The 16,773-nt window shown below is 42.7% G+C and overlaps 1 protein-coding gene across 9 annotated transcripts in view; it reads left to right on the top strand.

The window, feature by feature from the left end:
- The window catches only part of MID1 (midline 1), a 387,109-nt gene extending 381,791 nt beyond the window's left edge, over positions 1-5,318 (top strand). For 6 of the 9 annotated variants that reach the window (XM_039504352.1, XM_039504354.1, XM_039504355.1 and 3 more), the window contains 2 exons: positions 342-549; positions 2,203-5,318. In XM_039504352.1, the coding sequence (XP_039360286.1) occupies positions 342-549; positions 2,203-2,551 (557 nt within the window). In that variant the 3' untranslated portion in view covers positions 2,552-5,318. Of the gene's footprint in view, positions 1-341; positions 550-1,157; positions 1,274-2,202 lie in introns of those variants that run through there. The other 3 variants (XM_039504356.1, XM_039504358.1, XM_039504357.1) reach the window with 2 other exon arrangements.
- Positions 5,319-16,773: the final 11,455 nt, after the last annotated feature.

The raw sequence follows: 16,773 nt of genomic DNA, 5'->3' as shown, positions 1-16,773 counted from the left end.
TTATTGCAATTCAATTGTAATTTCAATTACATGAAAGATTTAGAGTATTCAAGTTAGCTCTAGGTCTCAGACAATGAGTGTGATTTTAACACAGGGCTCTTCTTAGATGTAACTAGTATTTAAATATACCAGTTCAAATTGCCTTCTAACTCAACAAAAGGATGATCTTTGTAGATTAGTGTTCCGATAGATTGAAGTCTGGGTCTGTTTTAGTCCAGGGTAATGCTCCAGAGAAGAAAATATGTATTATTATATAGTCTTATTACCCAAATATATGACCTTATGTGTGTCTATTAAAATTAAACAAACCTTTCCTTTGTCATCCTTCTGTGTGTGCCCAGGCCAGCCGTTTAAACTGGACCCCAAGTCTGCCCACAGAAAGTTGAAGGTGTCCCATGATAACCTGACAGTGGAGCGTGATGAAACCTCTTCCAAAAAGAGCCACACACCCGAGCGATTCACCAGCCAAGGGAGCTATGGAATAGCTGGAAATGTGTTTATTGACAGTGGACGGCATTACTGGGAAGTGGTTATAAGTGGGAGTACATGGTACGTGTCACATTTTTAATTACTGTAGTACCAGAAAAAGTTGCATTTGTTTTCATGCTAGTACATGTCAGTGTTTCCTAAACAAAACTAAAACATCATTCTTCAATAAGAATAACAGATTGAATATGAAAGCGGCTTGATGGTCCAGTGGCAACTGCTACATAGGGGAGTTAGATTTGGTTCCAGTATCCCAAAAGAATGGGAATGCTGTGGATACATATCCCACAGTGGGCTGTAGGGTGTAGGGGATTAAGAGGAGCATCCCTTCACTCTTGAATGAGCCTCATTGGCTGTCATGTGGAACAGGGTTTGTGGGCTCTGCGGGTAGTTGTACCCACCATGTTTGGTCAGACACCATGACATGTGAATCAAGGGTTGTGAAATAAATGGAATGGAAAACTGGTGAGGCCTGGAGTGCCCACCTCCTCTACAAAGAAAAATGCACATTTGCTAATGCCACCACATAATAGGCAGAAAAATGCTTACTAGTGTATTTAGCATAAAACAACAAAACACATCTGATATAGAACAAACATACAATAACACATATGAGGTTAGCCCCTGCTTCCACCAGAGGAATGTAAGCCATAAAAGCTTCTTCCCTACAGGGGAAATCAGGCCTTCATGCAGGGTGTCCAATGATGAGACTTCCCATGGAGGTCATTGTCCTAGTCCGTTTCCATTTCGCCAGGACATCCCACCAACTCTAAGGCCTGGTCTACACTGGGGGCGAGGGGATCAATCTAAGTTACACAACTTCAGGTATGTGAATAATGTAGCTGAAGTCAACGTACTTAGACCTACTCACGGCGGTGTCTTCACTGCGGTGAGTCGACTGCAGACGCTCCCCCGTCAACTCCGCCTGCGCCTCTCACAGCAGTGGAAAACAGGAGTCAACAGGAGAGCACTTGGGGATCGATTTATCACGTCTAGGCTAGACACGATAAATCAACCCCTGCTGCATTGATTGCTGCCGCCGATCCAGCAGGTAGTGTAGACGTACCCTAACACTTGTTTGGCAAAGGAATGTTGTCTCCTACAGTTGCCTCATATGGCCCAATGCTCAATCCAATAAACTTGACGTTTGAATCTACATACCTCATAGAGACCTGGCAGAAGAGGTTCTGTGAAGGCAGAAATGGGCATTCCATGCACACTTTGATACTTTTTCTCATCTTTCTGCTGCACCATGTATTAAGTCAGCAATGAGAGATCACATTAATAGCAAATGCAACAATAGAAAGTTATTTGGTTTTAGTTCATTAACGTGCTATATATTCTTCTGTTCAGGAATGGAACTTTCCAGACAAAGGGTTAAAACTCTGAGTTGTTTAGCATACAGCAATTTTCCTTGTCAATAAAAAAGGCCTTTATCATTAGCTAAGTGTTCCAAAAATTGACATAGCATCCAAACTGTAAATAGTAATGTGAACAACAAGATTTGCATGACCTGCCAGTCACAAGATTGGGAGCAGAGAGGAATATTAATTAAACATAATCTTATGGTTATCCTTCACTTAATGAGAACGTAACATGCATAAACAAAAGAGGACAATGCATTCCTTTGAGTCGTTCAGGATAAAGTTTACCCTTTATTGATAGAAAACAGCATGGCACAAAACATTGGTTTTCTAGACTATTTTTGTTTTACAGGTATGCAATTGGTATTTCTTATAAGACAGCACCAAAACACGAGTGGATCGGAAAGAATTCTGCCTCTTGGGTGCTTTGTCGTTGTAATAATGCCTGGGTGGTGAGACATAACAGCAAAGAAATTCCTATAGAGCCTGCTCCTCACCTCCGTCGTGTTGGGATTTTGCTGGACTACGACAATGGTTCCCTTGCCTTTTATGATGCTTTGAACTCTCTACACCTTTACACTTTTGACATAACCTTTGCACAGCCCGTGTGCCCCACATTCACTGTGTGGAATAAATGTTTGACAATTATAACAGGCCTGCCTATCCCGGATCACTTAGACTGCACTGAGCAGCTTCCGTGACTGCTAAAAGCAAAAGGATATAATGTCAGCTTTCCAGTGGACTGCAAAAATACTGCCCACAGGAGCTATTTGAATATGTGGCGTACAAAACATCCCTGATGATTTCAGCCAGAACTGAAAGTGGGTATCTCTCTTTGCTGTGTATTTTGTATTAAAGGGCAAGAAATGGCTTTAATAATTTCTCAGAACTATTTTGTATTTAGTCTCTTACAGGAAGATTTATAAATTATTTATATAAAGAATTCCCCAATTTGGCTATTTGGATTACAATTCATTGTTTTTGCACATAAAGGGCCCCTTCACTAAAGTTTCGCAAGACTTTTTTACAGTTTTATTTTACAAGGGACAACTAGCAGGAATTTTGTTTCCTGGAAACTGTGCAGCGGACACATTGATATACTGTTGATCTTACATTAAACTCCAATCTTATTGTGTGCAACATCTCTCTGCTTCAGTTTTGCACACCGGAATGTGCATACCAAAAAAATGAAATAAAATAAACAAGGAAGGAAATGGAGTTATCCAGTACAACAAAAGAAGAAGGGTTTATTTACTTCTGCCCAGTAATAGGTCTGCATGTTAAACTTATTCACATATGGACACAAGAAACATATGGAATACCTTCTAGAAATGTCAGTGGATAAATCATCCGGTGATTCTAACCCTATCAGTACTTCACTTTTTTCTCTGGGAAGTGCAGTAAGATCATTGAGGATTTGTAAGACTGATATCATCTCAGAAAATCAGCAACATTGGAGCAGCGCAACCAATCCAAGGTCCTACTATATCCTGATTTGATGGGAAGATTTGTCATTTAAGGTTCCATTATAATTGGAGATGGCTTAGTTCTGACAGTCGAGATGTGGGAGTATATCACTGATTTTTACAGGTACACCACAACAATCCAAGCCCATACATCTGAAATGAGAGATGGCCTACTTACAACTGATTTTAAACTAAATGCAAGAGTGTCAGTGTATCACACTGTAGTGTATCAATAAAGAAGAGCAAAGATATCTGATATATGGATGTTGCATTGAGAAGCACTGTACTGAAGTTCATCATAAAATCATCCAATGAAACAAAGAATGTTATTGTTGCTTTGGGTTGTTTGAAGGGATAGAGTTCTCTTTGTGAATGAGGGGTAAATGACAAATTGCAGCAGTAACATTAGTCTTTGAGTTTCACCTGCACATATGGGATCTAAGTTAGCCCTGGTGTTAGCGGCTGCAACTCCACTGAGATAAGTAGAAGCTGTACGCACTATATCCCAAAACTGAATTTTGCCCATTAAGTTTTTAAAAAATGAATAGGGCCCTTTGTGATTATTACAATATTTCTGTATAAATGATCATTTGGGAGATTCTTGAGAAATATTTGAAATGTGGAAGATGGTATGATGCCTTTTAAAGATGTTCCTAGACAGACAGTGAAAAGGGTTTTGTTGATAATATGCAAAGGATGAAAACCTGCCTTCATAGAATAAGAATAAATGGAATACAAGTATAATGAAAAGGTTGGCTCAGTCATTTTAAACCTTGCTTTGGGTGTCCTTTGAAAACGACACTTTAATGCACTTTGTTCACCAATGGGCCCAGAATGAAAGGGTCTCAAGCTTGGCTTCAGATTTTTTAAATATTGACTCTCCAGGTACAAAGATGTACTACAGTTTGCCTTATGATAGTGATATGAAAGAAGCTTATGAGGAGGCTAATGAATACATGACTACAGGTTTTGTTTAAACAGAGATTAATTACTGCTCATGTTCCTTTGATTCTCTGTACATACCCTGTTTACTGTGGAATGAATGAGGAAAAGTATCTCTCTGATAGTATGTTGGTTTCAGCCATTTTATCGCTTCCTGCCATGGCAGTGTTCCATTGTTTACAGAGAGTAGCCGCTGATCTTTTCTGAGTTGACATATGTAAGGGAAAATATGTACATACTCGATGACAGTGTTTATTCTAATGTCTATGATGATATAGAAAAGGGCCCCCCAAGAACTTAAAAAAAGTCTGAAACAGTGTTTTGTGTAACCGAATGCGACATTACCAGTGTGACTTGATGTACTGTGTTCAGCTGATCTGGCTTTGACTGTTTGAAAGGCAATTGAGAAATCAACAATGTTAATATACGCGGTAGACTGAGAACAATTTCTAAAATAAAAATGGTAAAAAGGTGTTGGGAGGGAAGAGAGTGACAACATGGGATGGATGTCAACTTTCTGCCTAGCAGAACAGATTATGTTACTACAATATACATGGCACCACCCTTTGTCATAGAAATATTATTAAATTGATCTGGAAGCTAATTTCAGAAAGGGGCAAGCTGACAACAGTTCAATATTAGATCACACAAGGCTTACAGAGATCAAACTGGATTGAAAACAGTATCATGGAGGCTTTTCTCCCCCCTTTTTTTCATTTTAAACACCAACCATGCATTTAAAGGTTGACAATTGGTTTTGGCTGAGAGGAAAAAAAATGGTCTGGTATCTACAATAGTAATCCTTAGTATGGGATTTATATTTCAACAGTGAATACTTCATTTTAAGCCAAACCACATTCCTCGAATAGACTATTAATTCTATCAGTGCTCTTTGTGCATGTATGTGTGTATATTATATATGTATAATTAAATATATATGTAATTATACATATATAAGTACAGATTAATTGGCAATAAATTAAGTGTCCCACCATCCCTTTTAGCTTATTATTTGAACCATTATGTAGTCTGTATGGACTATGATTGGGGAAACAGTTTGCTGTGCTTGGTATTTGTATGGACATTTTCAAAAATAAAAATCTGTTTATTTTACAGTACTTGATTCAATGTCTGATTATACAATAAAAACATCCATTTCAAAACTTGGCTTTTGTGGTTCTGTGGCATTTTCATGGTCCATAAGAATAAAATGAAATATGGGGGGGACCAGCAATCTTAAACCAGTAACTAAAACATGCTGCTTTTACAATGCATGGCAGAGCTGGATGAGGTTTTCCTCTGATATTCTGAAACTGCTGAGACTCTCCGACGGCCAATGAAGCCCGCATGTGTACGATGATCATTTTAAGGCTGTAAATCCAAGTTGGGGTTCAGTGGAGAAACTGTGGAACCCCTATAGGAAACTAAGTGCAAGAACAGAATGGCTGAATGGTTAAGGGTGTTGCTCAGCCTGGATTACAGAGACCAAAAGGAAAGCTGCTCACTGACATAGCTTTTCCTCTTTCTGCTTTTATTCCTCCTGACTGCTAAATCTCTCAACTGCTCAGGCAAAGGAACCTCACTGAGCAGTGGTTCCCATCCATGGTCAACAGAGCATTTGTGGGTGGGCTGTCGAGATTTTGCTGATCATGGAGTAAAGGCTCCTTCTCTTTTCCAGCTGCTAAATTGCAATAAAATAAGTTAAAAGTACAATGAATATTTTGCAGACATTACTTTTTTATGTAAGCAATTGTTGTAGTTGCAACAAGGATGATATAGAATCATCAGTGGGAGGTGAAGGTAGTCCATGTGACTACCAATGGGAAGGGAGGGTGTGTGTGATTGCAAATGGGTGACTGAGCATGATGCCACAAGTAAGAGATGGTAGGTCCATGACACAATCCTCGTCACTTTGACCATCACCCCTCTCTTGGTAGTTTTCTACTGGCTCCCATTCCTCTGTTGTATCACTTTCATGGCCCAATCCCAAACTATTTCCCATCCAGGGCTGGCCTTAGGCACCTGGGCACCAGGGTTGGTGGGCGGGTACCATCGAGAGTGTAACAATAACAGCTTGAGAACCTCTGAGCTAGATGAACCCTTGTTATGGGTTGGGTTAAAACCCCATTGAGGTTGGTAAGTGTGAATTCACCCTTCAATTAACATAATTGTAAACATAAGAGCGACCTAAGACTAAAGGTCTGTATGAATCCACCCAGGAGCTTTTGGGCTCAGTATTGTGTTGGGTAGCTGCGTGTGGGAGAATACTGAGATCACAGACAAGAACAGAGAGAGGGAGAAGAAAAAAGGGAAGAGAAGCTAAGCGGGAACCTGTAAGCACAAGGTGACCCTGGAACAAAGCGAGAGAGAGAGAGAGTGAGTTTTGGGTCTGTTAGTCTGGAGGCTGGTAGGCTAAGACACTGCTCCTTTTGGTTTGCGGTTCCTTCTGTGTTCAGAGACACAGGACTTCATACATTCCTTGTAAATAAACAAGATTACATCAGAGAAATACCTGGCTACCACTAATTTCTACTCCTAACTGGAACACCCCCAGGGCCTCAAACTTTGACTAGCTGCTTGGGTCAATACGGGCAACACTATCATCACTCATTCAGTATCAAAAGGTTGAGAGTCTTGTTACATGCTGCAGAGCTGAAATCACTGATGTCTAAGTATTAGACCTACTTTGGGACAGCGTTTCTATTGCAAGAGACTGCCCAGTGTGCACCAGCAGTGAGGCTCCCCCACTAGCAGCTGAAATCACTGAGAGCTGAAATCACTAAGAGCTGTGTTAAGTGGGGGGCCTGAAGACATCTTAGTGTGGCCAGCAGAGCGGCTGGCGGAGAGGAGCGGCAAGCAGCCAGCAGAGAGGCGCAGTAATCGGTCATTGGGGTGACGAGCGAGTGCCCGAGCAGCAGAGCATATATTCCCCGCCTATACACACAGGGTGGGAGATGAACTCTGCGGATGAACCTCTGAACTTTGGGGCTGCACTGGCCAAGGACAGTAACTGTGAGTGGGGTGCAAAGAAGGGACAGGCACGTTAAAGGGACTTTTGGGTTGCTAGACTTAAGACCCTGAGGGGAAAAGGACACTGCCCAGCTTACTTGGGGGTGGGTCTTTTGCTCATGTTTATGTTTATGAACCCTAGTTGCAGTGTTTTCCCAAATTAATGCTGAGTTACTTCCCTCCTTTTATTACAAGTGTTTGCTACACTCAGACTCCATGCTTGTGAGAGGGGAAGTATTGCCTCTTAGAGGCGCCCAGAGGGTGGTGTGTAATTGTCCCAGGTCACTCGGTGGGAGCTCAAGCCAATTTTGTGTTGTGGTGTTGAAAGGGAACCCCTAGATACTGAACCCAGCCCTTGTTGCTGCTGGCTGCACCTGGCAGAAGGATTACATAATATTTACTGAAAATTAAGGGAGGACGTTTACTGCCTTTGGTTTTCACAAAAGGTGTTCTAGCCTTCATAAACTAGCAAAAAATTGATAATTTAGTCTTCCCCTCCCCAACCCAGTGGGGATAATTTTTATGTACTGCAGCCTTACAAGTGAGATTCTGGTGTGTTTAGTTATAAGGAAGACTGTGACCCTTTCCAACTTTTTTCAGCACCGTTCCTCTCCCATATGATTGACAGTGTCATTAATAGTGCTGTCTCTAAGAGAGAATGCTGTGAGAGAGAGGTAACTGCTGGGAAAGACAGTTCAGAAATATAGGACGGGTGGAAACCTGCCATCCCTTCTTTGCCCTCGTGTAGCTGCATCCCCAGCTCTCTCTCTCTCTCTCTCTCTCTCTATATATATATAAAAGCAAGTCTGCACTCATCCTTCCATCTGTTGCTTCCCTCCCTGACCCCATCCTACATTCCCCAATGACACAGAAATATGCTGTTTAAGGATGTGTTTGAAATCCTAATCTGAACAAAAGCAGCAGGAGAGGGATGTCAAGCCCTCAGGCCCTGATTCTCCTCTCACTTACCCAAGTTTTACATGGGCTTCAAAGCAGTGATTCCTGATTTACACTGGTCCAGGTGAGAGGAGAACCAAGCCCATAATCTTCAGATTCCATTGGGGTCAAAAATCCAGCAAAGCATGAACACTTGTGCTGTCAGACCAGCATTCCTAATAAATCATGTCTCTGGAGTGGGTGCATTAGCTGCTAGAAAAGCTGCCCAGTTTCTCATGAGCTGCTTCTCAAGCCCAACACAGGTGTATTTTAAAATGTACAGTTCAATTGCATTCTGCTTGGGTGAATTGTTAGGGCAATGTTATACCATTTCCTTAAGGCAATATGCAGAAGAATTCTCTTGGCTGGTTCTGAGTTACATTTAACATGGGAACAGCTGGAACATAAGGTAAGATACAATAAAGCAGCATAATTCTATTGTTCCTGTTAGTTCCATTTTAAAATGGAGGCTTCTAAAGCAGCTGAAAAGTCTACTTCCTCCAGCTGTTTATCATGATTTATAGAACTATTCTAGTGTATGGAGAGGTTTCCTCTCAAGGAGCAATAGACCTATTTTTTTTTTAATTCCTCTTGAGGCTGCTTTGTTGTTAGACATTTTCTAGAAAATCCACTGTAGCATATAATAGGTTGCAGTCAACCCCCTGAAAGATATACAGTAAAAGTGTTGTTGTGTCTCCTGCTGGCTGATGAATGAAACAAAACTAGGGCTGGTGGAAAATGAAATAGTCTTGACCACCAATCAGCCTTTCAAATCACATGAAAATGTTCCTGAGAATGTTTGTTTCTTTTGAAATGTTTGTATCTTTCCATAAGGAAAAACACCTTTCCCGGGTATAGGTTTTGGGTTCTCCCCACTTTGTGTCTTTTCTCTTCTTGTTCTTTCCCCCATCCCAGAAATTTTGGTTTTAAATTTTAAAAATAAAAGTTTGGGAAATTAAACAAACCTACAACATAATTGGAAAAAATGACCTCTTTTCCACTAGCTCTCATCAAAACGTCAAATAGAATAAAAACAATCAAATAATGCAGAAAAGGTACAGTTCTCAGGGTATGTCTACATTACAGCCACTACAGCAGCTGTGCCACTGTAGCACCGCCATATAGATACTTCCTACAGCAACAAAAGGGCTTTGGGGGAAGGGGGTTCAGCGTAGTTAATCCACCTCTCCAAGAGGCAGTAGGTAGGTTGATGGAAGAATTCTTGTAGATAAGTGTAGATTTATTTCCCAACTAGCACGGACATTTCCTTTGACCTTAGGAAAGTCACATCACCCTTCTGGCTCAGTTTCCATCTGTAAAATGGGAATGATTCTTCCCTACCTTTGCAAAGCACTTTGAAATCAATGGATTTGAAAAGCACTAGGTAATTGCAAAATATTAATTTTGGTCAGTAAATTTGGTACTTTCTGATTTTGACCTAGTGGAAAATACCATGGAAAGCAGACCTTTCTCATAAAATGTTAAGTAAATGTGTTTGGCAAAAACAACAACAACAAAAACAATCCAAAACCAGGATATTCAGAGGCCAAAGAAGCTATCACAGCTTTTTCGAAACACAAAATCATTTTAGGGGCAGTTTGAACATGGAGCAATGATGCAGGTCAGTCATGTTCCAAGAGAAACAGAAATAGCTCAAATGAATTCATCCTTTTCACAGAAATAATTAGTGGTCGATACCAACAAACAGAGAGGGTCAAATAGTAAAAATAAAAAAAATACATATGTGAATATTTCTGTAAATATATGGTTTGCTCAGTTTCTCTGCTATTGATTGGGTCATATTTAGAGCTGGGCAGAAACCAGTTTTCCCATCCCATGAAAATTTTTGAGGTATTGAAATCTTTTTCCGCCATGGGAAAATGTCATAATGTCAACAATTATTGTGAACTGGAAGTCTGGAAAAAATATTGGTTTGGGTCAATCAAAACAGTTTGTTTTGAAAAATTTAAAGTGTTTCATGAACAGTTTAAGTTCTGACAAATCAGCATTTCATATATTTTTGCATGTATTTGGATCAACACTAGGTATCACAAGCAATTTAACTGTTTGCGAACCACCCAGAGGCTTCTTCATCCAGACTCTTCAGCCAGTACTTACCAATACAAAGCCATTCACAGAAATCAGGATCAGTTTGTGAATGATACACAGAAAGAACAGCCTAAATTCACCACAGCCATTAATCCCAATGCATTATTCAAACAATTCTACAAACAAGTCTTTCTCATTAGAATCTTGACGGTGTTCTCTTGTGGATAGGATGAAATATGAGTTCATCATCTTTGAATCTATGAAGTGAGTGTTCCATATTATTAATACTGGGAAATCACTCAGGATGAATACATTCAGTACAAACACCAGTACTGGAAACTGAATAAGCTATTAGCCAGTTATAAGACTGAATTACTGTCTAGTTATGAATGGCTTCATGCATATTTTAAGCCATGTAAAAATAAGCTTTTTACTCATACTGAATTTTACATAGAGGTATGAAGAGACTCCACTTCTGATAGTACTATTCTGAATAAAGTAACACAGTTAGTTTGGTACAGTGATGTGCAGATTATATACAATTATTTTCATAATGTACCTGCTCTTGGGTAAGTTATTCTGCCTGAATGAATATTGTAGCATTGAGCCAAACCATGTTTTGTTCAAGATGGGAAACCAAGATCCCATGGCATTTTCCCACAAGAGTAAGGGCATTAGCCCCAGGACCGGCCAAATGTCATCTTTAGTAATGGAATAATCAGGGGCAGATCATGCCTCCTGAAATCCATCTTCCATGGGGAGCCTTTACATACATCGCTCTTGCATGGGAGTACCTCAGCCATCTATTCAGCAGCTTCCCAGCTTCCATCAGCAAGCTCCACCGGATTCAGGAAACCACAAATGGGAAGGGGATACATACTTGTAGGACTGGGTATGGGGAATGCATGTCTTCTTCCAATTGGCCTAATAGGGTCAGGGAGGAAATATTATACAACCTGGACCATATTATACTTCTCCATCTCCATGGTAGGGGGAACCTTCCGTGTAAGGAGGGACCCATCCTGGGAAGTCCTGACAACATAGCATCAGTGGAGTCGCACTGTCAGGCAGCAGGTGAGGAGGAGTGCACCTGAGAGCCTGAGTTAGTGCAGAGGCACAAAGCCACCTACTCATGCCCCAGGATCTGTAGGATTTGTGAGCAGGTCTTGCAGCCTGTTTTGGGTAGAGCTGGGAAAAATGTTTTCGGAGAATAGGAAATGTGCCAGAAAATGTATTTTGGGGGAGGGCACAAAAATGATTTGTGAATTTGGGTAGAACGTGGCAAATAGGTTTGGCCAAAAAAAAAAAATCAGAAATGTTGAAATGTTTCCTTTTGAAAATGTCATTTTGAATTGACACTTGGACCATTTCATTCAATCCAAATGGAAATTAAAAACAAAAGTAATCAATCTGAAATGAAAGTATTATTAGGTATTATTATTATGGGGAGGTAATGGGGCTTTCAGTTTAGGTAATGAGCTGAAAAACCAGTTAGTCACTCAGTTCTAGTTGGTGGGGTGGGAGGGGAGGTATGTGGCATACATTCTTCTACTCTGCCACAACCCACAGTGTTCTATTCGGGAAGAAATTGCTGTGAGAGACTGATGCTAGTGATCTTCTGTATATCCAAGCTGAACAAATAAAAAAAGGAAACATCAGGTTTGAACTAGTGTAAATGGTGAATTCTCTGTAACTTGAAGTCTTTAAACCATGCTTTGAGGACTTCAGAAGGACTGTCAGAAGCTGGGAATGGGTGACAGGGGATGGCTCACTTGACGAGTACCTGTTCCGTTCATTCCCTCTGAAGTACCTGGCATTGACCACTGTCAGAAGACAGGACACTGGGCCGGATGGACCTTTGGTCTGACCCAGTATGGCCATTCCTATGTTCTTACATTCTCAGTAACTCAGACAGAGGTTAGGGGTCTATTTCAGGAGTGGGTGAGGTTCTGTGGCCTGCAACATGCAGGAGGTCAGACTAGATGATCATGATGGTCCCTTCTGACCTTAAAGTCTGTGTCTATGAGCCATCAACAGTGGGGAAAAAAACCCTTGATTTATACAATTCTTTCATTTTAGATAATCTACTATGTTATCAATCATATCGCTAAATAATTGTGTTTGGGTAAAATACAGGATTTATGCCAAGCACATGGAGTAAAAAATCTTGGCCCCATTAAAGTCAGCAACTGACTTCAATGGAACCAGGATTTCATGCATATGGACTATATCCAAGGTGGATAGGCCAATGTGAAATTCCTATTGAATATGGAAATCTCCACCAACCAAAGACTGTTCTAACAACTGAGCCCTTTTAAAGTTTTTCAAAGGAAATTCTTCACAATGATGCTGCAATGAAGAGTCCCCCTGGGCAAAAAATAAAAGCTAATCTGTTTGGCAACAGAACAAAAGACTCTTAAAACAGGATTCACTTACGTACTTTTTAATGTCGATATTCTTGTATTTGTATCTAGTATATTAATAATATGAGTAAGCGGAAATACTTTAGACTCCAAACTCTTTGAACAATGTAATCAACAATGCTATGTGTTTTGTTGGTAAATGTACTAACAGTACCTGGCAGTATCATAGCTAGATACTTTTTTTTTAATAGAGATTGTGGCCAGCTTGCATCTGCTCATACTATCCTGCATTAGCTAATTATCACTGATAAATGTGTCATCCACAGATGATATCAAACCTGGAACAGCTGGAATCAAATTCATATGGGAGCATCATTCTATCGTCTTGACACTAACCGTATGATAGACTGCACATAGGAATCAAAGTCAGTCTGTAACAAAGAATGATTTAGCTTGTGTCATGTAGATTTTTGTGTACAGAATCAAGATTTCCCTACACAAATCTCTTCTGGTGGGAATGCAACTAACCCACTGTGACGCTGTGGATAAGAAAGATGACCGTGTATATCGTTGTCCCTACCACTGTTATACAATTGCAACAAATCTTGTACAAAGTAGGTCATGTAAGGTGTCAATGGAAAAGTTACAATCTATCAAGTATGATTATCGTGGTTAAATCCATGTATCGCCTCTGTAGCTGAAGTTATGAATATGGCTTTGCATTGGTATCTGATACCTGTTTGTATTCCTGGCTGACAACCACAGATGGATTTACATTAGGGCTATGTGTTGATGGCCCATTAAGGACACTTCACTCTAACAATGGGCCATTTGGATACTTCATTGGCTTGCCTGCGAGTCTAGAGTGGACTGAGCCAGGAGGAGGCAATCTTGAATGAAGAGGGTGAGGGGGACCCAGAGGCAGAGGATGACTCCGAGGCCAGAGATGCCTGCAGTCAGGAACTCTTTTCTACCCCAGAGGAGCCTACCCAGTCACAGCAGTTGGAGCTTGGTGAAGCACAAACAGAAGAGGAGGCACCTGGTAAGTGGATCTGATTTGGGGATTTGCTGGAGCGAGTTGTTGGGGGCAGGAGGGTTGCAGAAAGCAGGCTTGTCTCCCACCTCATGCCTATTTTGAGTGGTGGAACAGGTTGTTGATACTCCCTCACTTCACGGGAATCTCCCTCAGAGATCTCCAGGAAACTCTCATTGAGATACTGGGCAATCCGCTCCTGCAGATTCCTCGGCAGAGCTGCTTTGTTTCTTGCCTCATTAATGGTAACTTTCCCATGCCACTGTGCCGTCACGGGGGAGGGGGGACAATAGCTGCACAAGGGCTAGCCGCATAGGGGCCAGAGTGGAAGTCGCAGGCTTGGAGAAGACCTTCCCTTGATTCCCTGCTCACCCTCAGCAGCGAGATATCTTCCATAATGAACACAACCTGTGGAAAGTGTGGGGACAGGAATGATTATCAGCTCACCCTACAGTGCTAACTTTCCTCAAGAGCCACGTGAGCAGTGGACAGCAGGGTCTGGGAAGAGTGATTCACCCTGCCCCTGTGGCTACTCACCATTTTGGGGGTCTTATGTCTCATGTGTGCTTGCCTGGGGTCAGCCAGTTAGTGACAGGTGTGTGAGTACTGGCTGTGTTTTAAAGCACTGAATTGGTGTTGTCTTTGTTGCAAACAATACTGCTTCTGTAAAATGTTGCATTGAAACTTCACAGACAGGGCCGGCTCTGGCTTTTTTGCTGCCCCAAGCAAAAAAAAAAAAAAAAGGAGGGGGCAAGGGGGGGCTGGAGCAGCAAAGCAGGGGAAAAAAATAATAATACACGGTGCGGCCGGAGCAGCAAAGGAGGGGAGGGGGGGAAAACAAAACAAAAAAACCCGGTGCGGCTGGAGTGGCAAAGCGGGGGGGGAACAAACACAGCACGGCTGGAGCGTCAAAGCACGGGGGGGGGGAACCTGCGGCACGGCCCGAGCGGCAAAGCAGGGGGGAAAAAATAAATAATAACACGGTGCAGCCAGAGCAGCAAAGCGGGGGGGGGGGAGACAAAAAAACCCCAAAAATGGCGCGGCTGGAGCAGCAAAGTGGGGGGAGGAGGGGGAACGGCGCGGCCGGCAAAGCAGGGAAAAAAACAAAAAAACCCTCCAGGGCGGCTGGAGCCAGGGTGCAGGGGGACTCCCTGTGCTGCAGAGTGCACATCCGGTCTAATGGGGGGGGAGAGAAAAGGGGGGCAGTCAGGGCTTCGGCGGGGCTTTCACCCTGCGGCCCTGACCTCTGCGCCACCTGCCAGGAGGACTCTGCGCCGCTCTGGTCGGCTGGGAGCGAAGTTTGCTGCAGGGCGCTCCTCTCCTCCTCCTCCTACAGGGTGGCCAGATCAGGAAACCAAAAATAAAAACACCTGCTGTGCCGCCCTAGGATTGGGCGGAATGCCGCCCCATAGAATCTGCCGCCCCAAGCACAAGCTTGCTCGGCTGGTACCTGGAGCCGGCCCTATTCACAGAGGTGACCTTGGGAGCCCAGCCTCCCTCTATCGGCAGCAGAACGGTTGCAAAGAATTAGAAAGCGTCCAAGAACTAAGGAGGACTTTGAGTCAGGTTATGAAGTACGCCAAGAAAAAGGAATTGAAGGACTGGCGGGACAGTGAGAAGAGGGACTGAAAGGAAAATGCAGTAGACCAGAAAGAAGCCATGGAGCGGCTCTTAACAGTTATGAAGCGCCAAGCAGACATGCTCCAGGCGATAGTAGCTCTTCAAACTGAGCAGCTCTGCACCTGCCCTCCTCTGCAGCCTCTGTAACAAAACTCTTTCCCATGCGTCCCCCCCCACACCGCCAACACACTCTTATCAACCTCCTGGCTCCACTCTCTACCCTCAGCATTCCACTCCTCCATCCTCACAGTCCAGCAGTGTGGAGTCCCAGTACCCACTGCACTCAACTCCCATCTCTCTGCAGTTTGGCCCTGCTGAAGTATAACATCCACTGCATCGTACTCCAAAGGAGAAGGTTGGGTATGATCCCTGCACATACACAAATCTGTAGCCGTCCCGAGACCCCTCCTCCTCTTGAGACCTTCCCTTCCCCCATCCCCCTCCCTGATGATGATTTTTTTCATTTGACTCTCTCCTCTGGTTGTTGTCTTTCAATAAAAGAATTGTGTTTGTTTGAAGTAATCTTTATTCTATTAAGTGAAAGCAAAAAGAGCACTGCAAAGCAACATACAATTATGTTAAGGTCCCTTCTTGCATCATGTGCACCAATCACCTCCTAGGATTACAAGCACTGCAATCCCGAGCATAGCAAAAAATATTAGTGGCTTTCAGCTTCAAATTGCTGCCTCAACGCATCCCTGATCCTTATGGCCCTGTGCTGTGCCCCTCTAATAGCCCTGGTCTCTGGCGGTTCAAACTCAGCCTCCAGGTGCTGAGCCTCAGCGGTCCATCCTTGAGTGAAGCTTTCACCCTTCCCTTCACAAATATTATGGAGTGTACAGCATGAGACTATAAGCATAGGAATATTGTCATCGGCCATGTCCAGCTTCCCATACAGGCATTACCAGAGGGTTTTTAAACGGCCGAATGCACACTCCACAGTCATTCTGCACTTGCTCAGCCTGTTGTTGAACCGTTCCTTGCTGTTGTCAAGTTGCCCCATGTATGGCTTCATGAGCCACGGCATTAAGAGGTAGGCGGGGTCTTCCAGGATCACAATGGGCATTTCAACTTCCCCTATGGTGTCTTCTGGTCCAGGAAGAAAGTCCCTGCTTGTAGCTTCTTGAACAGGCCAGTGTTCCGAAAGATGCGTATATCATGCACCTTTCCGGATCAGCCTGCATGAATGTCTGTGAAAAGCCCATGGTGATCCACAAGCGCCTGGAGAACCATTGAGAAATACCCCTTGTGATTAATGTACTTAGTGGCTTCAAGGAGTATGTGAAAGATCTTTGAAAAATGTGGGCCCTTACACATTGATATTCATTAAATGCTGGTCCTTAAAGCAGTTACGCTAATGTGCAATATGCCAGTGTCCTGTATAGGGGGAAAAGACGTTTCTATGTGGATGCTCTAGAGCAGTATTTCTCAAACTGGGGTCTGCAGAACCCTGGGGGTCCCCGAGGGTACTCCAGGGGGTCCGTGGGTCATGCTGATCAACTCCT

This window comes from Mauremys reevesii, linkage group 1 (genome assembly GCF_016161935.1).
Source record: "Mauremys reevesii isolate NIE-2019 linkage group 1, ASM1616193v1, whole genome shotgun sequence".
Taxonomy (NCBI): Eukaryota; Metazoa; Chordata; order Testudines; family Geoemydidae; genus Mauremys; species Mauremys reevesii.
The sequence above is the reverse complement of the archived record's forward strand: the minus strand, read 5'-3'. Positions and strand labels throughout refer to the sequence as shown.